An 18,517-nucleotide genomic window follows, 5' to 3' on the forward strand; every position below is an offset into this window, starting at 1 on the left:
ATAAATGGTATGTCTAAGGTTCGTATAAGTTTACATTCTCTTAGTTCATCATTCAGTTTTGCTCTTCATGACGGATTGATAATTCACTATTTGGATATTTGAAAAATAAGCTATTTGTGGTGTGAATGTGGTACAGACAGGGGCGCGCGGTTGGCACCCCCGGGGCGGGGTCAAGAGGTGCGCACAATACGTACCACCGGGGTGAGGGTATTCGTTGGCTCGCCGGGCGTCGCGTCGGTGCCGCCAGTGTGAGTGTGCGGGTGAAATGAAGGGGGAAGCAAGCGGGAATGTGATAGAATTTAGGTGTTGGCCAAGCTAGGATACGGAGTGATAGAAGTGTGTAGCGTGAAACCAAAAGGGACTAAGGAGTGAAGCAGGACCAATCACAGAAACGGGATTTCTACGTAAATCAGGTAAGTGATCGATAATTCCCTACACTATTGTAACCGAGTTCATTTTTACTCCAACGAACTCTCAACTGTCGGCGCTGGTGAAACCCGTGGAAGCTCAGTGTGATGACCCCGTTATGGGCTATGCAGTACAGTCTGGTGTCCACAGTCGGTGAAGGATAATGGTGTCGGCACACTGGGCCGAATCTCGTTAGCATGCTACTTGCTCCTGCCGCTTCGTTTGAGTAGAAACGACTTCGGCTACAATCTTTTCAAATTTACAAGTGGAGAAAATCGTAGCGGAGAGAGGATGGTGGATATGTGTCTAGAAAGAGAGCTGATGATAGTAAATACAGTGTTTAGGAAGAAAATCAAGCATAAGTTCACACGGGAAAGGGTGGTGGATGGAAAGGTGGTAGAGAGTGCGTTAATGGATTATATAGTAGTAACCAGGAGAATAGTTTTGGTTGTATATGTTCTAAGGGAATATCAGACCATTTTTTGGTGGAAGGTAAGTTGAGAGTGTCTTTTTTCATCAATTTATTACGCTCATAGAGCAACAAACCTAATACAGTAGGTAATTTCTATTTATATATAGTATGCGTGACGCGCAGGTCACGTTACTGCGTACAGTGAAGCTGTGCGACAATAATAGGAACATGAGAAAGAAGGAGACTGAAAGAGACCACAAGACCCACACTAGGTATTTCCATCACATCCTGAAAGGGGAAATACGAGGTAATCAAGGTGAGGTAAGCTTTAGCATCCACCAAAGTATGGGTGTCGAATTAGGACAGTGTCTAGATCATTGCCAGGAGAAAATGGCACACATGTATTAAGTCTTGGCTTTGGGGCAAAGGGTCTCTTACTGAGGGACATTCGAGGCAGAAGTGGTGGAGACTGTTGGCGTTGGGACTGTCGCATAGCTTGCGGGTGGAGTAGTGTGGTACGTCCCTCGCCTCAGAGACTTGCCACAGTGGTCTGTAACCCAAGCGAAGTCGTGCAGTCACGACACTGTGTCTGCGAACGAGGAGTCCGTGCTTGCGATACCTCGGGAGGGAGAGACGGAGGTGGTCGTAGTGTTGTGTTGATACGCTTTGTGCGCGCTCTACATTCATGCGGTGGAGAGTGGTCAGAAGAGCGGCAGAATGTACTCGTATGATCTTGTATCAGGGGGTGGGAGGTTATGGCATCGTCGGGTAGTGGCAGTTTACAGACGTTTTTTCGCGAGGAGATCTGCAACCTTTCATTAGCAGCGATTCCAACGTGGGAGGGAATCCATAGAAAGCTTATGGTGCGAGAGTGTTCTTGAGTTGTGACTCGCTGTTGAAAATGTGATGGATGAGGGGGCGGTGTATGTATTGTTAAGACGAGATGGCCAGTAAGGCGGACTGGGAATCATATATTAGCACGCCATTCAGTCGCCGCTGACATAGTAGGTTAACAGCCAGCAGGAGTGCCTGTAGTTCGCAGTATTTAGAGCTGGATGAGTTGGGTAACCTGCGACCAACCCAGCCTCCCTCATGTGGCTTCACATTCGGTGAGTAGAGAGCGCAGCCTGCGCTACCGTCTGGCTGTAAGCACCCGTCTAATTTTGAAGTGGGTGTGAACGTGACATGAGGCTGTGGAGTCATCCATGGAGGTGGTACGTGATCAACCTCGGATATAGGGACTTCGATGTGTAGATCAAGTTCAGTCTGCACGTTTACTACTCTGGTGGAGGTGGGGGACCCAAGAATGTATCGCATCACTCTGTTCTGGAATATTTTTAAAGGCTCCAAGGAGGTCTTGGAGAGTTGACCAAGGGCTGGGTATAGTCTATGACTGACCGAATGAAGGCAACATAGATGGTTCTTGATAAGGAAATGAATAGTCCAGTGGCATTGTTGGTGAGCCATTTAAAAGGGATAAAGTGCTGTTCTAGCCGGTGGAGGAGATCTTGGATGATGGGATGGATGCACTGCCGAGCAGGTATGGTTGGAGTGATGCTCCCAGGCACAGGTACTGTGCGCAAAGCGGGATGACACTATGTCCGGCAGTGAATACTGGAAGTATTCTGGGGTCCCTAGGAGAGAATACTCAATTCTTTTTTAAGGAAAGGATGAGGCCACAGGCGGATGTCGACTCGCAGAAAAAGTGAAGGAGGCGCTGTATGTCGGCAGCAGAGGTGGAGTACACGCAGATATCGTCAGCGTAGCAGGTGACAATTGTGCTGGGAATGGTGGATAGAAGGGATAGCAGGCGGTGCATCAGAACGTAAAAGAGGAAGGGACTTAAAACCCCACCTCGTGGAGTACCATGTTCGAATTCCCTGGAGGCACTGCACGTTCCCTGGAATAGTACACATGAAGTCCTGTTTGAGAGATAGCCACGGATCTACCTCAGGAGGTTGCCTTGGACGCCAAGTTCTACGAACTGGTCGAGAATAATCTTCCTGTTGGCTACGTCGAAAGCACTCTTGAGATCAAGAAACGCTAACACACTGGTGGGAGAGAGGTGGGCATGTAGGTTCATCAGGCAGTGGTAAGAAACCATGCAGTTGCAGTAATAGCTTATCCTGTAGTCGAAACATAAGTCGGGCGAGAAATATGCGTTCGAGGACATTACAGAAACAGAAGGTAAGTGAAATAGGCCTGATCTTGTCTGTGGCAAGTTTGGGATGGGTACAATGGTACCATATGTCCAGGCATGAAGTACATATCCCTTGCTAAAGCAAAGATTGTAGGGTTTCAGGAAGAGATTGCCAGGGACTTTAAATTGCGGGCGGAGGACTTAATAGGTGATGCTAGCATTCCTGGGAGCTGATGTTTTGCTTGTGACAAGAGCTCGACGCAGTTCGTCCTCAGTGATGGGCACGTCGTCATCTTCATCCGTCCGTAATAATGCAGCCATTAGACGCAGGGTGCGGATATTCTTGTGGGTGGAAAGTGCCTCTTGAATTGAGGCGAGAAGATTGTTTGCCTGTGCTTGTTCAAACCAAGTACTTAGCAAGTCCTGTGCATATTGGGTTAGGCTGTGGTGGGGAGCACTCGATGGTTTCTTCTTGATGACTTTGTTGATCAGGCGCTACATGGAGCCAACGCTGGTCTGGTGGCTGATGCTGTCGATATATTTCTTCCACGACTCGATATGGTCACACTGCTGCAGGGCAATGAGGTCACCTCTGGATGTCTAGTATTGGAAGAAATTAGCAGGTGTTGGCTGCCTTTGAAGGACGAGACCATCTCTCTCAGCCTTCTTTTCCGCCTATAGGATGCATCAGTCCAGCTTCTAGGCGTGGACCTCGCGTCATCTTTTGGTGTGTGGCCTTGTGAGGTAACGGGTGTAAAAATCATGTGTTGAAGCAACGAGGGACGAGTACAGGTTTTCAGGTGATTGGAGATAAAATGTTGGTAGAAGAATGGAGATGTAAGAGACGTAGTTGGAGCAGTACTTCGGAGGAATAGAGCAGCGGAGGCGGGTGTGAAGAGGAGAAGGCCCACTTGGTAGGGAGTACGAGTCCAAGTGCGATGTGGTCAGAGAAGAAAGTCTGTATGGGAAAGCACTTAACGTGTGTCGCTGCTAGACCAAATGTGATGATCTGGTCAGGTGTGCCTCCTCTGGAGTGTGTGGCATCCCCATTGGGCCAGTGAGTGAGGCGGTGGCGGCGGATGTACTTGAGGAAAGGTAGCCCACTGCAGTTCGGGGAGAGGGAGACATCTCCTAGGGCAGGGTGCCGAGTGTTGAAGTCCCCCATGTAGATCACATCGGGAGACGTGGGTGGGGTGGAGCAAAGGATATTTATTTTTCCTGTAACAGAGTAAACATAGCAGAGTCTCAGCTTCCTATTGTGTATGGATATCTCAAAAAGTTGAAATGCCATGACTTCATGGATGGAGCAGCGCAGGAGTTGATGGGGGATAGAAGAGTGAATATAACTTAGAAGGCCATTCCTGACGTGATGAACATACGAGATGTAGTCTGAGCGTAGAGGTGCCTCCGTCCCAGGATCGTGGTGGCTAACAAAAGCTTCTTGGATTAATGTAACTTGTGATTGGTGGCGGCCTACATAGGTCTATAAAGAGGTAATTTTCGGATAATTGTTGATGCCACAATCATTACAAGTGATGATGTGAAGTTTCATCTCGTTAGAGAAGCCTGCCTTTGGGTTTACAGGTGGCTGGCGGAGACGATGACGTGGAGGTGGTGCTGCTCTGAGGCGTGTGTCACTGTGACTAGATAAGCTTTGGGTTACTGAACTTTTCGAACCAGCTGGTGAGGGCCTCCAGAGTCTCGGAGAAGGTGGCGACAGTCGTGCTGACGACTTGGTGGGATTCAACAAGTGAGGCAAAGGTGCGGTCAGTGGAGGCTTGTTGTGCAGCGAGGCTATCGATGTGATTTTTTATTGCGTCAAAGCGCGTTGTAATTGCTGTGCATCGTGCCGTTAGGTTGGCAAATGCCTCGCGGAGGGCAGTTATTTGCGGCGAGTCAGGCACGTTTTAGGGTGTCAGCGGTGGGACGGCTCTTGGGTGCGACCGAAGGGATGGTGGTGGTGCGCATGCAATCTGGGAGGTGGCAACCTGAGCGCGCTTCGTACATCCGTGCCATACATTCATTCCGGGTTCGTGACAGTGGGGGTATTTCCACATGGATGAATTGGGAGTGGGAAGCTGGTCGGCTGTAGAAACTTCATTAGTGTAGCCTAGGTGGGCTGAGAGGGGGTGCGATGTGGGTGAGTGCTGGAGGGGCGAGTACCTGCACACCAGCCATACTTGTCAATGGAAGCAGTACAATACCGAGATATATGCCCGATACCCCAACATTTGAAGCACCAAGGCTGTTCATCTTTCATTCTTCGGAACTCGCACGGTGGTAGGCAAGGAAGGAAGCTGAAGTGATGTTCTGTAGGCGGTGGTTGAAGGTGGCTCCAGACAATAACAAGGAGGTTGATGGGTGTCCCGTGTTGGTAGAAGTGGCGCACGCTATATACAACCGGAAGATTTGTGTTTGGGACGGGTCAACGCCGACAGGGTAGCGGGTGACGAGATACGTGGGGAATTTACGTGGTCTATCGATCGAGTCCGGAACATCGAGCTTCAAGGATAAAAAATAACCCTTCGTGGCACTCTTAATGATCTCGGAACGTCTGTGTGAAATATACACATGCCGAGAGGTGGTAGCAAGTATTTTCATCTCAGCTAACTCAGGATCGAGCCAGCAAGCCAGCAAAGTTTTGTATCCACGGTCGTGTTCTCACGGAAGATAAATTTAACATAAGCAGTTCTGGGGACGAAAACATGGGATGTGTTGGCAACTAGGGGAGGTGAACAGTGGGGGTGAGGGTGAAGATGAGAGAGGGTATTGTCGGAAACCGTGGGTTGGAAGTTCTTGTCGTGCTTGAACGACTTAAAAGCTGGAGAATAAGATTCGCTCGTGTTCGAAGTCTGATCCACATATCGTTTGGTGGCGGTGGTGTGAGTGTGGGTGGCGGCTGTGGAGGCGGCTACGGTGGCGGCTGCGGCGGGAGTGGTGGCGGCGGTGGCGGGCTGGGTAGCAGGGAGCAGTGGCTGCCATGGTGTGATACCAACATGTTGCTTGTGCATTGGCAATGAAAGCCAATGTGTTCTGTGATGTCCTCGACTTCACTGAGTGCGAGGTCGGCATCAATATCGGTGAGGGTGGCAGGTTCATAATAAACCATGTTGCCTCAGTAATATCGCAGAACGTAGGCAATTGGTGCTAATGGCGCTGCAACGGCGTGGGTATGGCGTTAAGACACGCCATACTCCTTGAACTGCGCGTGCGCACACGGACGGAGCATTTTTTTTTCTTCCAAGGATAGGATCTTCTTATGGCAAATATTGACTGAGTCCTACATCCCTCAAAACTACTTATACCACAAGACTGATGTCTGGTGCTTACTGTTGTGCTTAGCTAAAGCTGGAAGACAGTAGCTCGCTGGATCTTCTATAATTTCTTCGAAATAGTAGGAAGTCAGTTGCGGGTAAATTTACATTCAGAGTCAGCAATGGCCAATCTGAGTTGAGAGTGGATAATAGATAGAGAAAGAGGAATAGGGCAGAAGGTAGGAAGGTGCTTAGAGTAGACTGCTTAAATGAGAAAGAAAAGGAGAAGGAGTACAAGAAGAAGCTGAGAGAGGAGTGAAAGGGAGTGAAAGATAGAGTAGAACTAGGAGTGGAGGAGGAATGGGATGTTTCAAGGAGGGAGTCACAAGGTGTGTAAAGATGGTGTGTGGAACAAGGAGGACGGGAGGAAATAGAAGGAAGGGTAGTGAATGGTGGGGTGATGAAAAAAGAAGGATACAGAAGAGAAGAAACAAACATTCACAGAGTGGTTGTAAAATAGGACGAGAGAATTATTTGAGAGGTACAGAGAAAAGTAAGGCATAATATAAAAAGAGTCGAAGAAGAAGAAAGCAGGTGTGAAATGGGGTAAAAGTATTATAGTAAAGTGTGGTCTTGGGTGAGGCTAAATGCAAACACGGGGCTCTGTGTCTTTAATTTTGTCGACTATTTATGTTTGTGGTAGAGCGTAATGATTATTTGTAAACTAAGAGGTCGGGGTAACTGGTTTGCAGAAGTTGGGGTGCTGAGTTAGTGGCGTGTCACCGGCATGTCAATTTATTGTTATTTACTATTTACCTGTTTGTTTATTGTTTGACTGTACCTATGCATTTATTTGTGTATTTTATTTGATATTTACATTATAGTTTTTATTTAATTGCTTATTCTTTCGCATCAGGCCTAGATATGGACCAAAAGGTCTCCTGTCGGGATGCTCCGCCTTTGTAATCCTTTGTAAACTGACACACCGCTGACCAGGGCGTCCCACATTTGGGTTAGCTTGGGTCGCCAAACCCTCTCTCTGCATTCCACTGTCTTTGGAATGTGATTCATGATATTGGGAACAAAGCTGTGCTTCAGTGGGGACAAAGCTGTTGCATGCATGGTAGATACCATGTACCGACTTGTTTCTACTGTCAAAGGTATGTTTTAATTGAGAATAGAGGGGCTATCACATTACACGGGTTCCACCAGCGCCTATAGTTGAGAATTCGTTTTAAAAACTACTTCGGTTATAATAATTTATTTCTCAAATCTTCAAATATTAAATCATATTTCCATCATTCAGCAAAGCAATGATGAGCTAAAAGTTTGTAAACCTACAAATATGTTAGACATACTGTTGAAATATTCTTAGAGAAATCTAGATTTCTGTAAACGAAATCATATTCTAGTTATTCAAATGGAGGCTGGAGGTAGGATGTGTGAGAAAAAATAGCCCGATGTGATAGCCCCTAAACTGTAAGTTTAAGGATCAGCATGGAGGTTCTTATCTTCTTACTTCTGCTCCCAGGTAGGCTTACAGCCTGTCAGTCGGGCCAGCACACTTCTCTAGATTGTCCTCTCAAAGCTTCCCTCTTCTCTCAAATCCTCTATTTTTCCTAATCCATTTGCCTCTAGGATTTCTTGAACGCCATCTTTCCATCTTTTCTTCGGTCTCCAGTTCCATCTTTACTTTGCAATTCTCTCTTCATCCATTCTCTCCACGTGCCCAAGCCACCTTAGTTGTGCCTTTTCTATTTTGCTTCTAGTTGATTTTACTCCAATCATTTCTCTTATTTCATCATTTCTAATTCGATCTCTTTTGGTTTTATTTACTATTGCTCTCAACGTTTTCATTTCTGCCGACTGAATTCTGCTCCAGTCTCTTGATGTTAATGTCCAACTTTCAGCAGCATACATTAAAATTGGTACCAAAACTGATTCAAAAATATTTTTCTTTGCCTCCGTAGGTACATTTATATCTTTTAGGATAGGGCACAAGGCACAGACACCTCTACTGTACGGTACTTTGATATTCGTTCAGTTATCTCTTCCCTATTCTTGCATCCATCTTTTGTAAATACGCTTCCCAGATACTTAACACAATGTGCTTCTTTAACATTTTCATTTTCAATCATTATTTCTGCAATGTCATAATTTTCTTTTGTGATGGTTAGTATTTCAGTTTTCTGAATAATGCTTAGTCCTGCCTCATTAAAGCATCTTTTCCAACAATTTAGAGCTCTTTCTAACTGTAATCTGTCGTTACTCCAGCAGGCAATTTCATCTGCATACACTAGAATATCTCCATCCCCTTCTCCTTGATCTCTTATTCTCTTTTTATACATACATACATACATATACCAAGGCTTTTTCCCCCTTCCAAGGGAGGTAGCCAAAAAGGGAAAGGCATAAAAACACTCCCACCCATTTCATCCCCAAATACACTCCACACCCCTCCCACCCTTCCTCTCATCTGAGCACCTCCTGGATGACGGGTCATCCCTGCACCCCGCCCACCGCCCTGGGTCAGAAGCAGTGTCGCAAGACACAGTACATCCACAGCAAGGCCGCTTCATTTAATCGGCGACCCCCCCCTCTCCGTCCCCCTTTGCATATAAGGAGAGGACGGGGAGAAATCCCTTCGGGCTGCGTCAAAATTTACTCACACATACTACCCCACCCCCCACCCCCCCGCCCATTCCTCCTCATGCAGTCACAACATCATCCATATACAACCATTCTCCACTCACCTCTGTCTTCCGTCCTCTCCCTTCCTTCCTCAACAGACATTCCCCTCTTCCCCAAAGCCCCCTTCACCCCATCCATCCACCTCATCCTAGGACGTCCCCTCATGTTCACTCCCTCCACATCTGCCTTCCATACCTCTTTTACTAGTCTTTCTTCACTCATTCTTTCCATGTGTCCAAACCATCCTAATATTCTTTCATCAACCCTCTCTCCCAAATCCTTTTTCACCCCTGTTCTCCTCACCTCCTCATTTCTCACTCTATCTAGCCTAGTAACCCCCGCCATACTTCTCAGACACCTCATCTCAAACACACTCAAACTCCTTCTCTCTTCTTCTCTTATGTTCCACGTTTCTGCCCCATACAGTGCTGTTGGCACAATCACTCCTTCATACAGTCTCCTCTTCGCATCCATTCCCAAATGTCTATTTCTCATTACACTCTTTAAACCACCAAGGCATTACACTCTCTTTTTATACTTTTTGATAATGCTATCCATATATGCTATGAATAATAATGGGGACAAAGCACTACCTTGTTTCACTCCTGTTGTTATATCAAACCATTCATCTTTCTCATCTATGCTCCGAAAATCATGAACCTAGTTGTTCTTCAATTAGTGTGAACTCTAGGTCTTATAAAACTATGGATGCTGAGATTCTGAGTTTAGCAGCTATCACTGATGCTTTAACTTGTGGTTATGAAAATATTTAGTTTGTTGGAAAAAAATAAGATTTACTAAGTTTCGTTACGTGATTTGTACTACGTGTGTGCCCTACAAACTTAGCGTATTCATGACGACACTGCGTATTTGTTTAGCACAACTTGCTGGCTAGATAGATAGATAGATAGACAGATAGATAGACTTTATTTGGCAATAAATCAATGTACATGAAGTGCAAATAATGACAAGAACACATAGTTCGAAATAATAAATGTAAATTGCCGAGGATAACACAAAAAGCTGTTGTGGTAATAGCAAAGTAATAAACGAAGGATTTGAGTTATTGGACAGGGTTTAGAAAAATGACATATCTTTACATTTCATGAGCATCTGTTCTTGGTATCAAGTGATGTTGCTAAACAGTAGACAATATATTTATTTTCCGCTCAAGATCAGGATTGACATGTAAACAAACGCGACGTGATCTGTCATATAACGTAGACTGATGTGATGAGACGAGTCTCCACCAGTTGTTAGACCAAACAAAATTAAAAAAAGAAATGAAAGTGGGTTGGTTTAAGGTGGGAAGGTCTTTGGTCCACAAAAGTAAACATAAGTTTGTTGTGTTCATTGATTCGGGTTATGATGTGGGTGTAAAGCGCATGAGAGGTGGTGGTGTTAGGAACTATTGGTTAAAATTCTGCACTTAGTACCAGGAGTGCGAGCTCAAAGTAGGCCACAGAAGGATGTATACTACTATGAAGTAGTAGTATAGCGGTTCCCCTGGACCCAATGATGTTACCTGCAGACATCCAAAACATGCAAGTCGTGAATAACAGTGTTAGAATGTAAAAACTAAGAAGTACCAAGTGTTGACTGTGCTCCTATTCCTCTGTTGGAAATATACCTTGGGGTCATGGTATCCTAAATGAAAGCCAAGGTTGCAGAGATGTGTATCACAAAACTAGTGGAAGAACCAAAGTTGCTGAGAGGAGGTACCATGATTTGGGAACGAATGATAATTTCACGGGTGACCACAATAATATGTTTTTTTTTTTTTTTTTCAAATGCACATCTATGCAGTATGGCATTAGAAAATTAAATATTTTGTTAATTATAATACATCAATGTAATAGATATTTTTCTTGGAGGAAATCAACATCAGAAAATGTTGCTAATAGCTATGCAGAAATGAAGTTACGTTGACTCCTTTAGAGGCCATCATTGTTTTGATAGATTTGGAGGTTGGAGATGATGATGATGACCTGGTGACCTCTAGAATTACAGGTACTGCTTTACTAAATACAGGTTAGGTTATGTTAGGTAGGATAGGTTATGGTAGGTTAGAATAGATTACAAAGGTGGAGCATGCCAACAGGAGACCATTTGGTTCACATCTAGGTCAGATGCGAAAAAATCATAATAATGATAAATAAATTAATAAATAAAAAGTATAATAATGTAAATGATAAAATAAATGCATAAGGTATAGTTAAATGATAAACAGGTAAATAGTAAATAATGATAGATTGACATATAACTAATAATAAATGAGAATCAAGCAAACAATAAACAAATGGACAACTGATAACAAAACAAAAAAATAATATAAAATAAATGAGAGTCATTACAGCATCTTGCTTAGGTGTTTATTTAAATGATTCTTAAAGCTTCGAACTGAACTACATTGCACTGCCTCTGCAGGAAGTTTATTCCATTCATTAACTACACGGTTGGTGAAGTTTTTTCTACCCACTTCCAAATGGAATCTATTTCCAGACAGTTTGAGACCATTGTTTCTTGTCTGATTTTCATTCAGTGAAAATTTTGTCACTTTTGATGTCAATTCCCTTTAGAATCTTAAAGACCTGTATCAAGTCACCTCTGAGTCTACACTTTTTTAGGGAAAACAGATTCATATGTTTTAGTGGATTTTTGTATGATTTATTTTAGATATTTGGAATCAGTTTTGTGGCTCGCCGTTGTACTTTTTTCAATCTGTCAATGTCTTTAATGAGATTCGGTGACCATATGGAAACAGCATATTCCAAATGTGGATGAACTAACGATTTATATAGCTTGTTAATTAGAGATGGACTTTTGAAGTCAAAAGATTGCACAATCATTCCTAGGATCTTGTTTACTTTCTCAGGGGCTGAACTACACTGCTTGGATGATTTGAGATCATTACTGATAATTACGGCGAGATCCTTTTCACTGTCCACTTTTGTTAACGAATTTCCAAATAACATGTAATCGTACTTACTGTTATTTTTACCTATGTGCATTACCTTGCATTTACTTTAATTTCTTCAATTTCTGCCTCTAATAAAGCAAAGATGGTATCTCAAGTAGTCAAAGTGGCTATGCTTATTTGTTTATAGTTTTTAGCAACTTTTTCTATTATTGATTTCTGCTAATAATAATATATTATGTTGATGTATCATGATTTTCAATATTATTATTTAATTTCCTGTTGCTATGTTGCGTAGGTGTTCCCTTCAAATATTTTATTTTGGTATGTCTTGTTTCCCTTCTTTAAATTCCTGTGAAGGTTTGAGGTATCAACCAGGTGTAGTTTGTTGTTTGTTATGTTCCGTAGGTTAGAATAGATGAATTTATCACACTTTAATTTCTTCAATCTCCACCTCTAACAAAACAAAGATAGCATCTCAAGTAGTCAAAGTGGCTATGTTTGTTTATGATTTTTAGCAACTTTTTCTATTATTGGTTTCCGCCTAGAATAATATATTACGTTGATGTATTATAATGTTCAATATTATTTAATTTTCTATTGCTGTATTGTGTAGGTGTACCCTTCTAAAAATCTACTTTGGTATGTCTTGTTTGCCATGTTCTTAAAAATTCCTGTGAAGGTTCAAGATATCAATCAGGTGTAGTTTGTTGGTAAGGCACTTACTTGTAGTTTAGATGGGTGTTATGCGGAGACTTGGAAAAGGGAGGTACAATTGTAGTGGACTGGCTAGTGAGGTAGTTTAATGTGTGTCTAAGGGAGGAGAGGGTGCTGAAGGACTATCTGTATAGTTCCAGTTTACAAAGGGATTGTAGTAGTTTTAGAGGGGTCAGCTTGTTGAGTGTAATTGGGAAGGCTTATGGGAGGGTCTTAATTGAGGGGATTAGGAGAGGAACAGAGTAATTAGTGAAGAGCAATGTGAGATAAGGAAAGGTAGAGGATGCATGGATCAAATTTTTGTAGTAAGGCAGATTTGTGAGAAAATTTTGGTAAAAGGTAAGGATATTTTTAGTCCTTTATAGATTTGGGGAAGGTTTATAATGGTAGATATGAAGGCTCTGTGGGAGGTATTGTAGATGTATGGGATTGGGGGAAAACTGTTAATCGCAGTTAAGAGTTTTTACAAGAGCAGTAGAGCCTGTGTTAGGACTGGAAATGGAGAGAGCAAGTGGTTTGAGGTAAAGGTAGGGGTGCATCAGGGCTGTTTAATGTGTACATGGATAGGGTTGTATGGGATGTGAAGGTGAGGGTATTGGGTATGGGATTTGAGATAGAGAAATGGGGGGTGAGCCAGTTTTTTCGGACAACACTGCATTTGTGGCAGGGTCGGAGGAGGGATTAAGACCATTGGTCACAGAGTTTGGGAAGGTTTGTAATAGGAGAAAGGTGAAGGTAAATGTGGGTAAAAGTAAGGTGATGTACAAGGGAAGAAGATGGCAACAAGTTGAAAGTAAGTCTTAAAGGAGAGAGGCTGGAAGAAGTGGATAGTTTTAAGTATTTGGGGTTGCATGTGGCAGGAAATGGGGGAGTGGTGGTGGAGGTAAACTAGATTGAGAGAAGCAAGTAAATGTTTTTGGGGTTAAGTGTCATGAGAAATAGGCATCTGGGAACGGATGCAAAGAAAAGATTATATGAAGGGTGATTGTGCCTACAACACTGTATAGGGTGGAGACTTGGAATTTAAGATAGGTAGATAGGAGAATCTTAAATGTGTTTGAGATGAAGTGTCTGCGAATTATAGTAAGGGTTACAAGGTTGGGTAGATTGAGAAAGGAAGAGGTGAGGTGAAGAGCAGGTCTTCAGCAAGAGAGACTTGGAGCAGCAGATTGACTGATTGCATTTCCACCCTATTTTTTGTCACTTGGCTTTATTACATTACCTCTGTGATTTCAGAAGAACTAGGCCCTGTGCTACAGCCAGGAAGTATGGAAGATGATGAAAATTAGGTTTCCTTGAAGACCTTTCTTCAGTGTTTTGGTGGAGAGTAGAAGTGAATACCTGCTGAGAGTAGTAGAACAACAGATTATAGGGAAAATGAAAAGGGTGCTCCCCACAACACACTGGATAATTATGCTTTTTACCGGAAGTGCACAAGTACCGTGGAGGCAAGCATGCATTGATTGGTGAAGGGAATAATACCTCATCATTATAGGTGAGTTGATTATGAGTACATTTTGTTATGTTTGTGAATCATTTGCATTGTAGCTACCACTTAAAGGATACCACAGAAATTATTTCAGTTTCTTTATTCATAGAACTCTGGGGGGTTTTCAGGTATGTGTATTTTGGATAGATTTTCAAGACTTGAACATTGTTGGAGTAAGTTGTCTGTGAGGAGAAATTTAAGAAGTGGGTTTGGTAATTAACATAATAATGCCCACTGACCCCGTCATATTTAAACAGACACCAAAATGTTATATACAAATGAAGGGAAATCCTCAGTTTAAACATTTTATTTCCTTCTCATACCCCTCAATGTGTTCAGTGGGCTGTAGTAGGTTGAGGGAAATCCTGCAGTTACTTTTTTTTCACAAATTACCTCTAAGGTATCACAATATAAGTTCTTCTTTAATATATTCCCATGATTTTGTTATGCCCTCCACCAGTTCTGTCCACTTCTCTTAATGACCTCAATACTCTTCACTTTCCCTTATGAACGTGGATGTAAAAAAACACCAATCCACCTGCACTCTACTTGCAATCCTCATTCAACAAGTACTAGAGCGATTTAACAAGAAAGTACCACAAGGAAGAACAGTGTAGTTGTAGAAATAAATAAGGCATATGGTAGAGATCCTAGACCCATTCTATCAAAAGCCCATAGAGACTGACATCCACATCATAACTAAAAATAACAAACACATTTCTTATCTGGAAGGGATTGTAGTGTATCACATCAGGGACCAAAATATTATAGAATGGAGTCCTCCAAGAAGCTGTAATCTCACCTAAAATATGTAACCTCTTGTATGATCCCAAGCTATATGTTATAGTAGCACATAAATTGTTTGAATTAAGTGTGTTTTGATCTGATGTCATGTGTTTGATTTGGCAGTGATGGATTTTGTCTGTCACCAGCAACAGCAGGAGTGAGGCAAGCAGAGGAGCATCACCCCCCTCAAACAGAAAACCCCCACTGATGTTTGGGGATGGAGATGCAGGTGAGCTGAAGGGAATATCTCTCTAACCACTGCTGTGCCAGTAGTGAGGCATTCACTGATGACCATGCTGCAATGACATATTTCCTTGTTGTCAATGGTTCTTCTTTGGTTGTTCATGGCTTTGCTGAAGATGTCTTGGAGCCACTGAATAGCATCATCTCCTCCTCCTCTCAGGAAAGAAAAAAATATGGACACCCCCCCCCCCCAGGGGGTAGGGGGTTATGCCACATTTAAGATGTGTTTTTACTGACACTCCTCTCTTTACTGGCAGTGGGGTTGTGTTGAATATATACAAAATATTTTTAGTAAGTAACACAAACCTTGACATATCTTGACTTATATCTCTTATTTGCAGACTCATAAGACAAGAGGTTAAATGGATGGTACAATGTCCAAGTTAGTGAGTGATGACCTGAATCACTGGAGAAGAGGTGGTAAGAGCTTTCCAAAGTAGGCCCCACAAGCGAGATGCCCAACTCAAGGCTCATATCAAATCAGAACCATTTCAGCCTGATACCTGCATAGATTATTCTGCTTCACAGCAGAACATCCCCATTCTAGAGACCACTTATCAGATTTTCACAAAGGAAAAGCCATTACAGTGTGACATTTGCCATTTGATGTGTGTAACAATGGATGACCTTGACCTTCATGGTAAGGTTTGTGATAGAGAAAAATCTCCAAGTGATTTGTCTTTCAACTCCACTATATAAGATAACACTGCTGTGATGGATGGCCATTGCTGTAAAGAAAAACAAAAGTAGTATCATTCACTTCAATGTAATATGGCCTTTTATAAAAAAGGAGATCTCCAGGACCACATTAAGAAAGCACACACAGAAGGCAAACCCCACAAATGCACAGTCTGCCATGCAGCCTTTTCACAGTCTGGGAGCCTCAAGGTGCACATACGTACTCATACAGGCGAGAAGCCGTACAAGTGTTCTTTGTGCGATGCCTCTTTTGCACAATCGAGCCATTTGAAGTTACACATCCAAACTCACACAGGAGAGAAGCCGCACAAGTGTAGGCTTTGCGATGCTGCTTTCACTCGCACAGGGAACTTGAAAGACCACCTACGGACGCACACGGGCGAGAAGCCGTACGAATGTAAGCAGTGCGGTACTACTTTCTCAAATACTGGCAATCTACGCAAGCATATGAAGATACACACGGGAGTGAAACCCCACAAGTGCGTATACTGCGATGCTGCTTTCTCCCACGTTAGTAATCTGAACAGCCACGTTCGAATACACACGGGGGAGAGACCGTACAAGTGCACCCGTTGTTGTGCGGCGTTTTGTCGGACAAGTGACTTGAAGATCCACATCCGGACTCACACAGGCGAGAAGCCCCACCAATGTACGGTTTGCGGTGCTGCCTTTTCCCAAGCCGGTCACTTGAAAAGTCACATCCGCACCCACACCGGAGAAAGGCCTCACAAGTGCACATCCTGCAGTTCGTCCTTCTCCTTAGCCGGAGATCTCAGGAAACACATTCGCACTCACACAGGAGAACGACCCCACAAGTGTCAAGTGTGTGGGTCTGCTTTTTCTGAGGCCGGAAGCCTCAAGAAGCATATCCTCACCCACACTGGTGATAAGCCGCACAAATGCCAATTTTGTGACTCTGCTTTCTCTCAAAGAATCACCCTACAGAGACATACCAGAACCCATTCTGGAGAGCGCCCCTATCAATGTGAGCAATGCCCTGCAGCCTTTGCCGAGATAGGCAGCCTAAACAAGCACATACGAAGACACACGGGTGAACGTCCTTACCACTGTGGAATGTGTACATCCTCTTTCTCTGAGATGCGTACCTTAAAGAAGCACATTTTTACTCACACAGGAGAGAAGCCATTCAAGTGTTCTGCTTGTGTCGCTGCTTTCTCCCGCAGTGATGCTCTAAAAAAGCACATGGAAACACAGCATAAAAAATAAAAGCTGATGTAGTATTGCTAGACCAGCTATATATTAATATTGTAAAGAAAAAAGTTTACAAATTTTTTAAGAATATTGTGTATCCTGTACATGTCAGTTGCATTTATACTAAGGCCTGGTAAATGATTGGCAGCTTCTGTACATCTAGAGAGATTTGAGGAAACCTATGTTCCCAGCAGGATTACAAACTATAATGATCTCAGCCATATTGTGGTTGTTAAATGCTGTCCTCACATACTATGTTCAGGCAAAAAGGAATTTTAATTTTCATAAGTTACTGTGTACTTTTTTATGATAAAACATCTTTTAAGGGTGCCCATTTTCTTCTGGAAGAAGTTTGTTGATCAGTGATATTTTGTCTTTAAGTTGCATCTCCCTACTCCTCAAAACAATAACAATAGATAAAAGAAAGGAAATACATGGTGTTATTAACATGAAGTATTGTATTTTATTTGAACTTAACCTTTACCATATGATGATAACTACATAGGTGTAATGAGGTGTAAGAGAGTATATGAGGATGCTGCCATTAGCCTCCTGATTACATTTATATTGTAGTAGCTGAGTTACCCCTGAATTCTGTGAACTGGCTTGATTGCGTTTATTGTGTTTATTATTACTTGGAGTGAAAGAGAACAAGTCACCAGTGACTGGGGTATTGGCTGCATGTTATTGTGGCAAAGTAGCATGCAGTTATATGGGGCAGCCCTATGGACCAGAGCCACACATCATCTTGTCTGTGATAAAGAGAAATGATGTCACTTTTATACTACGACTATCCGTTATACTGTCCCCCAACCCCTTGTTACTGTCCTGTACCATTTCTCTGAATATTCATTTCCTTTTTTTGCCGACCCTGTGGTGGGGGAAAAGAATACTGTCACCAATTATTTCCACTTGGTTTGTAGGAGGCGAGAAGAAAGGGATGGGGATTGGGACTAGGCATCCTTCTCCTCGTAGCCCCACAGGGGACATTCCTAAAAAAAGTAAAGGCATAAGAGGGTCTAGGAGTTTTCCAACCAGCACCCTAAGGTTTGGGTCTTTTAATATGCATGGATGTGGTACAGATGAGAGTAAAAGGGAAGAGATAGGTAGTATGTTTGTGAGAAGAAAGATGGATGTGTTGGCTTTGAGTGAAACTAAGTTGAAAGGGAAGGGTGACTGTAAGTTTGGGAGTGTAAGTGGGAGGTTATCAGGAGTGAAGAGAGGGCGAGGGAGGGAAGGGGTGGCTATACTAGTAAGTGAAGAGATAGGTAAATGTGTAGTGGAGTGAAAGGAGGTTTCCTGAAGGATAATGTGGATGAAGATGAAACTGGGAAAGGAGATGTGGGTCTTTGTAAGTGCATATGGGCCTGGCAGTGAGAAGAGTGTAGAAGAAAGGGAGGCCTTTTGGATAGATTTAAATGAATGCATAGAGGATTTAGGAAGAAATGTCAATGTAATAGTACTGGGAGACCTTAATGCTAAGGTAGGAAATTATCCAATTGTTGGAGTGGTTGGGAAATGTGGACTTCAAGGAAAGAATCATAGTGGA

General features: G+C 43.0%; 1 protein-coding gene across 14 annotated transcripts; it reads left to right on the top strand.

The window, feature by feature from the left end:
- The first annotated feature begins 321 nt into the window (after nt 1–321).
- Nucleotides 322–17,421, top strand: LOC143031472 (uncharacterized). Of its 14 annotated transcripts, none has more exons than XM_076195353.1 (4): nt 322–413; nt 13,776–14,034; nt 14,961–15,043; nt 15,399–17,421. In XM_076195353.1, the coding sequence occupies exon 4, from the start codon at nt 15,829–15,831 to the stop codon at nt 16,981–16,983; it is 1,155 nt and encodes a 384-aa protein (XP_076051468.1). In that variant the 5' UTR covers nt 322–413; nt 13,776–14,034; nt 14,961–15,043; nt 15,399–15,828; the 3' UTR covers nt 16,984–17,421. The 14 variants fall into 14 exon arrangements, with proteins under 14 accessions (XP_076051468.1, XP_076051469.1, XP_076051464.1 ...); XM_076195354.1 differs by lacking the exon at nt 322–413 and adding an exon at nt 9,957–9,980; XM_076195349.1 differs by lacking the exon at nt 322–413 and adding an exon at nt 9,958–10,027.
- Nucleotides 17,422–18,517: the final 1,096 nt, after the last annotated feature.

Source organism: Oratosquilla oratoria, chromosome 12 (genome assembly GCF_046742065.1).
Source record: "Oratosquilla oratoria isolate Oo_2021 chromosome 12, ASM4674206v1, whole genome shotgun sequence".
NCBI lineage: Eukaryota > Metazoa > Arthropoda > Malacostraca > Stomatopoda > Squillidae > Oratosquilla > Oratosquilla oratoria.